Source organism: Silurus meridionalis, chromosome 8 (assembly GCF_014805685.1).
Source record: "Silurus meridionalis isolate SWU-2019-XX chromosome 8, ASM1480568v1, whole genome shotgun sequence".
Taxonomy (NCBI): domain Eukaryota; kingdom Metazoa; phylum Chordata; class Actinopteri; order Siluriformes; family Siluridae; genus Silurus; species Silurus meridionalis.
The window spans coordinates 7,928,419-7,943,010 of NC_060891.1; the positions used below are offsets into that span (position 1 = coordinate 7,928,419).

General features: G+C 37.4%; 1 protein-coding gene across 1 annotated transcript in view; it reads right to left on the reverse strand.

The window, feature by feature from the left end:
• Positions 1 to 14,502, reverse strand: part of sptbn5 (spectrin, beta, non-erythrocytic 5) — a 54,275-nt gene extending 39,773 nt beyond the window's left edge. Inside the window, 13 exon segments of the mRNA XM_046856107.1 lie at positions 683 to 889; positions 1,022 to 1,222; positions 1,319 to 1,472; positions 1,621 to 1,844; positions 3,186 to 3,324; positions 3,620 to 3,848; positions 3,851 to 4,253; positions 7,899 to 8,127; positions 8,221 to 8,378; positions 8,515 to 8,631; positions 8,761 to 8,928; positions 11,405 to 11,530; positions 12,405 to 14,502. Of these exon segments, the coding sequence (XP_046712063.1) occupies positions 683 to 889; positions 1,022 to 1,222; positions 1,319 to 1,472; positions 1,621 to 1,844; positions 3,186 to 3,324; positions 3,620 to 3,848; positions 3,851 to 4,253; positions 7,899 to 8,127; positions 8,221 to 8,378; positions 8,515 to 8,631; positions 8,761 to 8,928; positions 11,405 to 11,530 (2,355 nt within the window). The 5' untranslated portion in view covers positions 12,405 to 14,502.
• Positions 14,503 to 14,592: the final 90 nt, after the last annotated feature.

Sequence of the window (14,592 nt, forward strand, 5' to 3'; positions counted from 1 at the left end):
GCTTCAGAGAAAGCGGTCGAGAAAGCACCTGCCAGGCTGAAGGGAGCCGAAGGGGGCGTGGCAGGTGGATTCCTGACAGATAAACATGTACTGTATGTATTTTTATAGCATGCCTTCATCAAACAAATCGCGGCAACGCTGTTGTGTAAAAAACCCCTTTAAAAACACGTGCATGCACATTCTCATTTATTAACGCACATCATGTACATAAAGAAATTTCAAGCACGTTAATATATTGCCGCCATTTTGATTTTCGTTTATCTCGATCATCGGTTACCTCGATGCTTTTTGGCGACCCCCTAGGACATCGACGTAACCGGGTTCCACTGTATATATATATATATATATATATATATATATATATATATATATATATATATATATATATATATATATATGGTCAAATTATGGTTATGGTCAAATCACCTGCAGAGCAAACCCACTGCCATTTCCACTGCTTCATTCGTTTTTTTAATTTAATTTAATTTAGTTTTTATTTTTTTGTCATTCCCCAAGATTCAATAGACTAACCATTAAATACAATGCTTTTTCTGAAAATTCAGCTGCTAAAATTCAAAAATTCTGCTCCAACATCCTTTGTATATGTTTTCAATGTTTCTTGGCTTAAGATTTTAAATGGTGTTTTTTAATACTGCCTAAAACTGTAATTATTTTTACTTACTGTTAGTGGAGCTAACTGGACAGCACTCTGGGCTTGCTCAGAGAGCCTCTTCATCTCTGAAGCATATGCCCCTATCTCCTTCTCCAGTCTCTGGTGACGCTGGAGCAGGGCAATGGTGCTCATCTCATTGTTTCCATAATCTTCATCAGTTAGAAGGGGCTTGCGGTCATTAAGCCACGAGTTTGCCTCTGCTGCATCAGCAAAATACTGCAAAAATATTGTTTATGGTTACAACAGAGTCTGAATGCATATAATGATAAAACAGTTTAAGAGTTACACAACGTGCACATTCTGGCTGTTGTGGGTCTACCAGTTAGCTGTAGAATCAGTAGCAAGGACCTGTTTGATAATGTTGGCTGCATGCAGCCTGTTTTTGCGGTTTGAAACTTGGTCTCTAAGTTGCTGCCACTGTTTCTGCAAAGTCCGGATCCATTTCTGTATATCTCTCTCGTTGGGGTGTCTCCCTCTACACAGTTCTTGTCCCCTGGACACAAGCTTGAAGCAAAGAGATTCCTCTGACTGAACTTCTGCTTCCAAAGTCTGTATATGCAACAGTGAACAACAAAAATAAAAACTTATTTTGCGTTAATTGTAGGAAGTATTTTGCATTTTCTTTATTATTTAAAGGGTCAAAACCTTATGGTTTAGAATTGCTTGTTCAATCTGAGTGAGGTCTCTGCCCAAAGATGCTGCTTGCACCAGAAGCCATTTTTCATAGATCCAAGCCTCCACTTCCTCACAGTCATGGAAGAACTCAAAGAGCTTCAGCTGTCCTTCTAGGGCTCTCCTCCTTTAAAACCATAAATGATATGTCAAACATAATTTTTTTACAATAGCACATACTACATAATATAATTATGTGTGATTATGACAATACCAGACTAGAGAACCACAAATAGCAAAAATAAAATTAAGACTCATTTATTTGTAGACATTACCTGTTCCGACTGAGAGCCAGAAGTGAGTCGTACTGGCTTTTAAGCTCTTTCACTCTCCTCTGAACCTGTGAATCATCCCTGTGTTTCCCCCTTAAGGCACTACTGCTAATAGCACTCAGTGATTCTCCAAGAGAGGTGATCTTGGTGTCCAACAGTTCTTGTTTTTGTAGTAGATCTTCCACCTCTGGTAATTGCTTCCCTAGGTCAGAAGACGCTGCTTGGACCTAAAAGTGAAACAGCACACTGGATAAAGTGAAATTAACTGCAATGAACGCCTTTATTATGTTTGCAGTCTACACACCCCCTGGTGTACATCACAGGTCTCACCACAGTCCTATAAACGTTCCTTTATACTCTTGCAGATACCCTTTTATTACAAATCACTCCTGCCACTCTTCTCCACCCACTCCACCCTGCCTGCACTCTTTTATTCACTTCTCTAACACACTACCCATTACCTTGCACTGTTGACCCCAGGTATCTGAAATCCCCCACCTTCTTCACCTCTTTTCCCTGCAACCTCACCACTCCACTAAGTGTCCACTCCACTCTGTCTTACTCCCGCTTACTTTTATTTCCATTTACAATATCATCTGCAAACATCATAGTCCACAGAGACTCCTGTCTGACCTTTGTTAACCTGTCCATCACAACTGCAAACAGGAAAGGGCTTAGAGACGATCCTTGCTGCAATCCCACATCCACCTTGAACCAGTCTGTCATTCGTACTGCACACCACTGCTGTCACATTGTCCACATACATGTCCTGCACCACCCTCACATACTTTCTGACACACCTGACTTCCTCATGCAATACCAAATCTCCTCTCTTGGCACTCTGTCGTACACTTTCTCTAAATCCACAAACACACAATGCAACTCCTTCTGATCTTCTCTATACTTTTCCATCAACATTCTCAAAGCAAATAATGCGTCTGTGGTGCTCTTCCTCTTTTATGATACCATGCTATTGCTCACAGATGGTCACCTCTTCTCTCAGCCTGGCTTTCACTACTCTTTCCCATAACTTCATGATGTGAATAATCAACTTTTTCCCCTGTAGTTACTGCAGATCTGCACATCTCCCTTATGCTTAAAAACCAGCACCAGCACACTCCTTCTCCACACACTGTCTTGTTGAAAACTCCACTGCCATCTCTCCTTAACATCTCCATGCTTCTACTGTTATGTCATGTGGTCCAACTGACTTTCCACTCTTCTTTGCAAAGTCAGTTGGTCAGAGAGTCAGAGCTAATCCTTACACTCTCCCCTTGAAATGCAATAGAAATGAAGTTTTGCTAAAAGAAAGTGTGGATAAAAATCACCAAATCAAGATGTGTTGATCGACTGTTACAAAGCGCTGCAAAAGAGCTATTTTATTAAGGTATTAGATCAAGTTTGTTACAACCAGGTTACTAAAACAATTCATTTTGGGTTATTTTTTTACATAAAAAAACAGGAGAGTGTCTACTTTTTATATCCACTGTATATTTTAGAAGAGCTTTATGTTTCTGAAATTAAATGATAATTAATAAATAACAGTTTATATCATTTTAAATAATAACCTGTAGCTCTATGAGGTCCAGAGAGATCAGTTCTGTGTCTTTGAGAACAGCAAGTGTGTCCACAATATCTCCAACAGAATCTCTTTTCTGCTGCAACTGTTGGAGCAAAGCTTGCCATTTTTTTGAGATATTCATTTGCCTGTTGAAGGATGACAATGAAGGACAATGAAGAAATGCTTCCTATTTGCTTATAGTGAGCACACTTTCAACAGTTTTTTTAGGACCACTAGCTAAAAAAGTCTAATACTTTGAGGAAAAATAATTTAAAAGAAACTATGATATTAAAGAAAGATTTTACAATATTTAAAAAAATATATGAATATACTACTCAAAATACTCATGACTTGATTCTTAAAATCTTGTATTTTTGTTTTGTAATTTTATTATGTTTAATAAAACAGTGGTCCTAAATACCACAATACACTTAAACACACCTGAAGATGACCTGTTCCTTGCTGTGATAATTCTCTCTCTCAATGATGGCTGCCATCTCACTGAGAGCTTGAAAGCGAGGCTCCCGAGCCAACACATCAGTGCATAAAGCTTCCAGTTTCTGAGCTGCAACCTGAGCTTCCTCCAGAGTTTTCTGTTGCTTTAGATCATAATTCTGAACCAACTGCAGTGTGTCCTCCAGGTAGTTCTCCCTGAGTGTTGCTTTGCGGCGAATTTCTGGGCCAGTTGCTCAAGCTGCTCCAGCCTAAAGAGAACCTTTTGCAGGTAGCGCTCCCGTTCATATTCTGCCCTCTCTAGCAGTGTCCAGGTCCTCTCAATATCTCCAAGGGTCTTGCCCTCTGGAGGAACATAGGCACGCTGATTGTTAGCCATCAGCTTTGTACGCAGATTAAAGAGGTGGGCTTCAATAGCACCTCTTTCCTGGTACTTAGGGGGCTTCTCCACAGTGCGGAATGTCTTGAAGGCAGCCACCAGCTCCTTCATGCCTGGTATGGAGTTCGGGAAAGAACGATCATCTAGCATCACTATTTTGGTCTTGATCCATTGTAGTAGGTCAGAGACCATGTTCTCATATTCCCTTTTCATGTCTTCCATCTCTTTCAGGAGCTCTACAATCTGAAAACAGAGTCAATTCAAGAATTCAAGTTCACAGGTTACAGACTGAATTGCAATTCTGATTTCATCCATCATTATAAATAAGGTAATTTTTGGTAATATCCTTAATTAGAATAAAACATACAGAGCTCAATTGGCAAAATGACAAAATTAAAGCATAGAAAAATGCTTTTGTTTAAAAGGTATGCACACAAGAGTAAAATTCACATTGTCCCAAGCTAATGTTATTATCCAGCCACAGGTTTTGCCAGCCATATTATGGTCAAAAATTGTGCACTGAGGAAGATGTAGAGAGTGAGACATGCAAAACAAAACTAAAAAGAGCTATACTCAGTAATGCTACAACATAACAAAGATGATGTGTCTAATAAACAACAACAAAAGCTTAAACCCAACAACATTGTTGCTGTGTCTAATACCAGCCCAACAACCACTAATGTTATTGCTGCCAGTCACTGGTACTTCTATGCTGAGAATGATTCATCACTCATATAAGCAGTACAAGCACCCATATAAGCACCATACTCAACAGTAGTGGTCCCTTTCCATCTAGCAAAATATTGCAAAGCAATCAATGTACTACAGTTTAAAGGTTCAAAAGTTAGTGCACCATTGTAAGTATTTAATTTGAACTTTGGGTTTCAAACTTGATCAGGTATGTAACCCAAGTTTAAATGATTATCTAATGCATGTCTGTTGTTTTGTTCAAGGTGATTATTATGGATTAGTATAGAAGGTTGCCAGATAAAACCCAGAAACAGACAGGCCTTATTGTGTTATTGAACAAACTATGAAATGCTCAGATCCATACATTAAAGAAGAAAATAATAATAATAGATATGAAAACTTTTGCTTGCAAAATACTGCTTAGCTGTTAAAATACATCTATTAAACCCTAAAACACTTTGGTTTTTCAATTAACCTAGTGCTAAGCTTGGTGTTCGCACCAAGGTGCACCTTGGTGAGCTCAAGGTGCTGATTGTTCTGAATGTCCTGTATCCACTAGTCACTTAAAAATGCACACAATTATCAAGCTTGGTGTTTGCACCAAGGTGCACCTTAGTGTGCTCTAGGTGCTGATTGTTCTGAAAGTTCTGTATGCACTTGATAATTCACACAATATAACCCAACTAGTGAAATGAGATGTGATCATGTGACGTCACAGCACAACTTAGTGTAAAAGGATTGAAAAAATCTGTAGTTGCATCAACATATTACACTAACATCTATAGCAGCTACTTATACACACCTTTTGCAGTGCAGACAGACTCCTATGAGGTTTAATTATGACCTCTTTCATAATTTGCCATCTTAGCCACTGATTGCTGAAATTCCCAATGAGAGACATTTCCAACGAATGGCCTGGTTGGCTACACCTAAATCCAGACACACCGTCTGTATCGTCTTCTCTCAACACCAAACTGCTCTGAAGTCTGACCCAGTCTGGCACAGTTCCCAAATTGACGTGCGCATCATTATTTAACACACCTCCATGACAGCTAGTGTACTGTTCTATTCACACATACGGATATGGAGGTGTGCAATCTTGTCATCCTTTTCCTGCCAATGCAGGACAGGACACTCACTGTACCTTTCCATGAGTCCCTGGCCAACGCTAAAATAGAATCTTCCGGCCTCTGAACTCAAATCCGCTAGGTGGCCTTCAGCTGTCTGCTGAGAGACATTTATCTGTCATGATGCTGAAATATGGTGAGTGCTATTTCAGTATCTTGCTAACTGTGGAGAGCAGATGTGTGGGGTGGAGACTGGCTTCCTCAGTTGTGTGTATTACCAGGCTGAGATTATGCTTATCTGATTAGAGCCAGAACTCCTTCCTGCCCTATGGCTAAATCCAATAATCCACAGTCTCCCTAAATGAACACGTAAGCTATCATATATTTGGAGACTTAAATCTTGATGTATAAAAACACTTCTATATGTTATGTCCAAACAAGCATGATTGCTTCTTAAGTATACTTTTGTCATAACATTTGTGAGCTTAATTATTATTTAATTTAGGGGCACAGTGGGACAGCAGATACACTTTAAGGACAAAAGTATTGGGACACATGTTCCTTTTCCAGCCATTGTTCTTCCCCAGACTGTTGGAAGCACAATTCTACAGGATGTCTTTGGATGCAGTAGCATGACATTTTTCCTTCACTTGAACTAGAAGATTTAAACCTGTTGAAGCATGATAATGCCCCTGAGCACAAAGCCAGCTCTATGACGATATGATGTACATGGGTTTGAGGGGAAGATCTTTAGTGGTTTGCTATAGAGCTGACCTTTTGAAAACCCCAAACAAAATCAAGTGCTTGCTGAAGATAAATGAGTTAATAAATTAGTCATTTAATTCTATTTTGAGGGGCAGTAAAACTAAATTGCACATTCAGATGTACAGTACCTGACAAAAGTCTTATCGCTTATCTATTTTGTAGAAACACCTGCTATAAACCTGACTTTTAATTAATCAATTGGTGTTAGAAATAGCTCATATGAAAAGCTAAAACCCTCCCAAATGATGTTTAACGCACTGAAATAAATTAGTTTCACTGAAAAAAGATTTATAATTTATTCAAGACAGAAAGGTCCAATTTTGGTGCTGTGAGATCCAAATGTAATGGATTTTTCCGCCACCAAACTTCACTCTTTTCTGGGTGAATCTCTGGTCCATGCGGGCTCCAGTAGGTCTCCTGCAATATTTGTGGCGACTGTGGTGTAATTCAACAGAAGATTCATCTGAAAAATCCACCTTCTGCCACTTTTCCAGCGTCCATCCTTTTAGCAGGCTGTGGGCCTTGGCAAATGCCACACGGTTTTTCAATTGTCTTTTGTTTAGTGCTGGCTTCTGGGCACTGATTCGACCATGGAGGCCATTTCGAGACAGAATCCAACAAACTGTTCTGGTTGACACAGGGACATCAGGTGACCAGGTCTCGTAGAGCTCTGCTGCAGTGGAAAATGGGTTGGCCTTGGATTTTTGAGCCAACAAACGGTTCTCTCGAGCAGTTGTCTTGTGGGGTCTGCCTGACCTGGGTTTGTCAAAAACGTCTCCAGTCTCTTCAAATCTTTTTTTATCCTCTGTACTTGACACTGAGACACATTGAAGGTGTCTGCCACATCAGCAGTGGATCTGGTCTTCAGCCTCTTGATAATCAAAACTTTAGTCTCAGGGTGAATCTTAGGCATGTTTGCAGAGGTCTAGTTGCAGTTGATGTGAAGGTCTAGTGTACTGGGATTCTTTTTATACACACCTGAGACCTAATTGATCCATTATTAGTCACAGGTGAAGCTCAAATGACAAGGCGACAACACTTATGTCTTCGCAAAAATTTACTCAATGGGCCTTACCAAGCCTTGAATATTAGAATACTTTTTGACAGTTTTGTTTTGCACTAAAACATTATTACAAAAGCTGTTGGGATTAAAATGAGCCATTTCTTGTAATAAAAAAAAAAAAATCTTGATTAGAAACATATTTCAGCGGCACTTCAGGACAATTTGTACACAAGTTACAAGACTTTTGTCAGGGACTGTATATAAAATATATTGTCAAAAACTGTTTAAAATGGCTGATTTAGTGATTGAGAAAATTGAGTGTCAACATTTATTCCATAATTGGTATTTATTGGTATAACTGACCTTTGCTATCCTTTTCTGGATGGTTTTCCCCTGTTTCATTTTAGAAAAGTAGTGGTAGTAAAGTGAGACATAAGTCATGATGGATTTCTCGTCTGGATGCAAAACCACTATGTCTTCTACATCAAGTAGTTGCATTATGCCAAATTCACTCTCAGCTAGGCTGAAAGCATGGCCCAGATTCCTTCTTGCTTCATCTGAATGAAGTCGATTGTAATCAAATAGATCTGGCCTGGAGAAGAAAGCAACCACAGTTGAAGACATGTTGTTGAATCAATGTGTGCATTTAAATACATTGTGATGGTCCTGTATTCATAAGCACTACCGGTGTGCATGAATAAGTGCATTGAAGGCCAGTCCATCTCTCCAGCTGCTGGAAAAGTCCTGAACATTCACATTTTTATAGGCAGCAGTCTTTCTTTGGCACCATATCAGAAGAGCTTCCTTGGCTGAACGACGTGCTAAGCTGGCATCGACACTGTCCTGGAAAAAGAACAGATTCAGGATGCTGTTAAAGTAAGACAGTAAGTAAGATAAGTAGATAGCATTTGTGCTTAACTCAGGCTTTCATGCCATGCTTGTAAGCACACCTACTATATATAGGCATTTTGTTTACTACCTCATCAAGGTTAATTGCTCCAATCTGGAAACGGAGAATGATGATCCAGATGAGGCCCAGTATCAGGGTTCTGTCCCCATCCACAATGTTCTCTGGTCCAATCAAATCTACTCTGATCTAAATGGAAAAAAATAGAGCTTTTTAAGACTGTTAAAATGTAAAGGTCATTCTCCAAGAAAAGACACATAAAAAAATTTAAGAATTGTTCGTGTTTAGGAATGATTCACTTGTTTCTGCAAGAGGTACCTTGGTTTTAAGAAAGTTTATGGCAATGCTGTTGTTCTCCAAACAGTGTACTCTAAGGGTGCGTCTGCTGGGTGTGGGCAGCTTCTCCCTGGAGATGAGCTCCAAGAGTCGTACCAAATGTACTCCAGTCTTGAGCTCAGTGTACACATCATTCAGGACAAATTTTTCCTGAACATAGAGAGATACCTGTATTACCTCACCGTTACAAGGTAAATTAAAAGTACATAAATAAAAGGTCAAATTAAATCTTCTTTTTTACAAATTGTAGTTTTCCTTCACTGTATATACAATTTAATAATAATATATTAATATATACTGTTTTCCAACATTCCAAATTTCTTTTTAGGTCTAGATGATTTAGCAGAGTTTATGCAGAACATGTCTGTTTGTAAAGATCACATTATTAAGGGGGAAGAAAGAATTGTGTGCTGTGCTCCAGGAGCAGCGGGCAAGGTAAAAATATTGAATTTGGCTGGTGGCCACTATGCACTATTCCAGCATGATTCATACACTCCTCCCTTTATGCCGGTTCCACTCAGAGCTGGACAGACACACCCTAATGCAAAAACTATGGGAGTTTCTGACCAGACCTTCTCTGAAATATGAAAGATGAAAAAATATGTGAAAACTTGCAGCATTTCTTAAATGTATTTGTGTGCGTTTCCTGTTTAGCACAATGGGGAAACATACTAGTCTCTGTAGATGATCACATATTAACAGAAAGGAGAACATAAGCATACGCATTTCCTATTTAGAAAGATCAATGGTTTCCTGATTAATCATGACCACTAACAAACATAATCCCCTAACAAGCACTGTTAGTAGTATACAGTATCAGCTGTTTAATGGTAAAACATATTTTGTGGTATTCATGTTTACTGAATCAGTAAGCAAATTTTTATTGTTTTCTTTTTGTTATGATGGTAAATGTACCATATTAAGAGGTGACACTCACTGCAAGGTCCTCTTCCTTCCTGGCTTCAGCAATGTTGAAATGTTTATGCAAAACCTTGAGTTACGAGCTATATCCTCTCCTCATTGTTTTTCTGTTCATGCCTTAATAAGATGCCACCAGAGGTTTACATAATTGAACTCAGAAAAGAGTTCAAAGGTGGTTCACCCTAATTATCCTAAAGATTAGAGGAACGTATTTAAATGTATAATACGGAAAGGAATGCCATGAGGTTATTAAAGTTTTAATTAAGGGATACATGCTTCAATGGATAATGTTTCCTGGATGCTGTAGTGCCTAGTCAATGCAACTGTAATCATTCTTTAAGCCTATGCTAAGGTCATCCCAGGAGCCTTAATTAATATTTGCTCATGCTGAAGATGCTTTCAACACACTTAATACTGTTTAAATTTACAAATAAGTGCAGGGGATTTTAACAGTAGAACAAACTGAGTGAACTTCTGTACCAGTATGACCCTCCACGCCTACTTAGATCAAAAGGTGCTGGCTATCTGTTGGTTCCTCAAATAATGAAGACTACAGCAGGGGGCAGATCTTTCTCTTATAAAGCCCCACAGTTATGGAACAGCCTTCCAACCAGTGTTCGGGACTCAGACACAGTCTCAGTGTTCAAGTCGAGGTTGAAAACTTATTTATTTAGTCAAGCCTTTTATCAGTAGATTTTTCTTAGGTAAAGGCTCAGATCTGGAGGGAGCATGGATATAGAGTGTTTGGTGAACTGGTATATTTGTATGCTGTCGTCCCCTCACATTCACACGTTCACTCTGGTTTGTTGACGGTGGTGTGGTGGGTCGTCTCTTATCCCAGAGATCCCTCATGTCTGTGTTACCTTCTGGTTCTCCCTTTTAGTTATGCTGCCATAGCGAGTCCTGCCGAAGTCCAAACTGCACAGTGACATTAACTTTCATACACCAATAGGGACACTTAATAATCCATATCCTTCTCTCTCTCTCTCTGGACTGTAGTTGGTGTCGGCGGTCTGCTGCACTGACTCGGGAGTGCAGTTTGCTTCTGATCATCATCACTGTACCCCGCAACTTTGTATCTGCTTCAAATGGACATTTGGTGCAACCCAGATGAGGATGGGTTCCCTCTTGAGTCTGGTTCCTCTCAAGGTTTCTTCCTTATGCCATCTCTGGAAGTTTTTCCTTGCCACAGTTGCTCATCAGGGACAAACTTACTTACAAAGAACATATTTATGTTTAATCACCACATTATCTGTGTAAAGCTGCTTTGAGACAATGTTCATTGTTAAAAGCGCTATACAAATAAAAATGAATTGAATTGAATTGAATTGAATTGAATTGAATTGAACAAACGAAAACACGAAGTACAATAGGTGATGTTTCCTAACATTATATAGTTAAGGGTTTTTTTGGGCTCTGGATTTGTTAGTTCTAATGACCTTATGAATAATAAGTCAATTAAGTTGTTGTGAACATGAAAGTTTGCTGCAGAGTTTGTGTTTATTTCTATTCCAGATCAATGATATGAATAATAATAATATATAATCCAGGTTTAGGGTGTCTTAAGTTTTGCGTACAACTGAAACCAACTGCTTTTTCTCTTTAAATGCTAAATCCTTTTAAATAGCTATGCAGGATTTAACGCTGCCTTAAAAATGGTTTGTGAAATGGTTGCCTTGAAAATGGTATGTGAAAGCATTCATACCCCATTTTTAGAGAAGACACTGTTCATCCATTTAGTGTAAGTCTTTTTCTGGACAGCCATGCGCTGCTGTTGCAGCTCCCGGATGCGTCCATGCTCATACTCATCTACATCTGCTGACTCAGACATCTGTCAGATCACATAAAAATTCACAGAAGTAAGTCAAGTTTGTTTAAAAAGCTGTTATTAAGTAACTGTATATTCAAGTATTTAAAATCAGCATAGTATTTTTATAAGATTAAAATGTCAGTATTGCTACTGATGAACAGAATGATCATTCTTTTAACAGAATTATGACTGAGCCATAAATGGCCTTTCTTTCGTCAAATATTTCTTTATATGGTTTCACACTGAATGGTGGCTTAAATTAAGTCACAAGATCAGTTTAATTATTAAGCATCATTCTTCACACTGCCATTCAAACCTGTGTTGAACTTTATAGTGAGTAGAGAAACGGATTTATTTTTACAGTTAACTACACAAAATAAATGTATATCATTATATATACCTTCTTTAACATATCACTCAAATCTTTCTGCATTTCACATTTAAATACATTCAAAGGACAATAAAAATTCCTGTTTTTTTATGTTGTCCTTTTTTACAGCCAGGCATGAGTCAACAAAATCAAGCTGAATGCCATTTAGATAATTACAAGTCATACTTGTAGGGTGTGAACAAAAGAAAGCAAGAGCATTTAATCAGAATATCCTAATACCAATGTGTATCCTAATATAATATAATAAAGAAAATGTAGTACAGATAAGATTTAATAGGTAAAGTATATACAGTACATTTACATGCTTGAGAATCATCATTTGAGTTTCATTAACACCTGCACATAGTGAAATCCAAAGGTTGATTTGAACAATTGTGCACTATAGGTAAATTACACTATATTTATTTCACATGTTAAAGCAGAAACATACAGATACAACTTTACTATCATTATCTACATCTACATATACAGAATTTTGTTGTTGTTTTGTTTTGTTTTACAAACCCTTAAAATGTCCTTTTCAAAGCTCTCAGTTTAATCAAGCATGGATCTAAGATGCGAAGACAGTCATGATTGTAAGCGATCTCCTTCTTGCAGGTTCGTCAGAGAAGTAGTGAACTGAACTTTGAAGCCACAGTATGTAATAGATTGACAGGGAGGGCTGTATCTCACCTGATTTTCTAAATAGAAAGGATAAAGGTTGCACATCATTTAGTGCAGTACACAGTGGCACTTTTAAGGACTTACTTAGTTATAAAAAGATAATACAGATAAAGTAAGCAGGCATGGAGAACTCCACACCTATAAATCAGAATGGGGGGGGAAAGCTAATTGTGTTGTAAAATATTGTTTAATATATACATATATTTCAAAGAAAATTATATAGATGTTCTTACTTTACAGTCAGTTATATGCTAGACATTAAAATCCCATGGTGCATTAAAGGAAATTCAGTATAAGGAATATAAAAGTATTAAAAAAGAGACAACACTTTTAAAATAATCTTTTGCAGTTATTGGTTAAAATAAGAAACTTTTTAAATAGGTATAGATTGCTAATAAGGTTAATTCCTGAATATTTGTAAAAAAAAAAAAATGCTCTAAATAAACTGGATAATAAATCAGGATTATGATTTACATTATTTTAGGTAACAGTATTACATTGATTAAATCAAAATAAACACTCAAAAATGATCAATCATCCAAAAGCTTGGGGAAAAGATACTTAACAATGAATAGAACCATTCTTTAAGAACAACTTAAAAGCACCTTTTCCCCCTCACTGCATATTAAACCTGTTTACTTAAAACCAAAAGGGTTCTATCTCAATCACATAATGTTAAAAAAATATTAATTTAATTCTGTGCCCTCAAACAGTCTCATCTTTTCATAATCACATATTGCAAAGACAACTAGACAGTTATAGGCAATCATTTGATGAGTATCAGTTTTACAGATTTACTGTAAATAATAAAGATTTGGAGCTACTAATGAGGCAGGGTGTAACTCCACAGCAATGTGTATCGAGCATCTGGTGTGATGTAACACTGGAGGGAATAATTCCAAAGGGGGAAGAAAATGTGTAACAGATCCAGACATTTATTTTTTTTTAAAGAGGAGAACCAGTTTGTATTAAATATTTAATTATGATGTTAAATGTAATTGTACATATTACACAAATTTCTCAGGAAACACTTAAGCAAAAGTGACACCCTTTTGTCTTTATATAAATTAAGGCTATGTTTTCCTGCACAACAAAATCATAGTAAGCTCACACATTAACCACTCTGATGTCCTTTAATATTACATTTTAACACTGGCCCCATTTATAAAAGTTACTAACTGTCAAATCTGATTATAACTCAAGTGCTGTACTGTAAATCACACAGTGGGTTAGAAAATATTTTGGACTTAAACAGCTTAATAACACACACACACACACACACACACACACACACACACACACACACACACACACACACTCTAATACCTATCTACATTCAGTTATGTAAAACAATTTTAGTAAAGAGAAAAGAACTGCAAAAGAAAAACAATGTAGGTTTGTCTAACTCCACTGTATACTGTTGAATGTTTGGCTTTTATAGGTTCCCTCTAGCATACATAATGATGTTTCATATAAATTATATAGGTATATATATAATAACTATATAATACAGGTATATACTGGCCACAAGAGCACAATAGTTTTGGCACTGATGTCCAGTAATAAGGCTTTTAATAAAGTTGGTGTTTCAGTGAATCCCAAAGATGTTCAGTGGCGTTGAGGTCAGAGTTCTTTGCAAGCCACTTAAGTTCTTCCACTCTAACTTGAATAAGACGTTTTGGCCCCTTATTCCCAGTGTAAGGCAATCTTAATGCTGCAAGATACACTGATGTTCAGTTATTCACAAATATTTGACCATAAACTGTGTGCATCTAATGCATGTAAATAATTTAATTACAGGGTCACCGTTTTTTGTTTGCTGGATTATTAAATTGCAGCTTTGGCACTGTTAACTCAGTTTCTAAAACTTACTCTGAGAGACTGTTGTTGATCACTATGGCAAATGTATGTGTATCATGTGAATTGTCAAAAGCAGACTGCAGACGTAAGTCTAAGATCATCCATTTAAAAAGTGAATTTGTTTTCTGAACTGGTCTGGTGCTTCTATGTTAAGAATTACATTAACAAA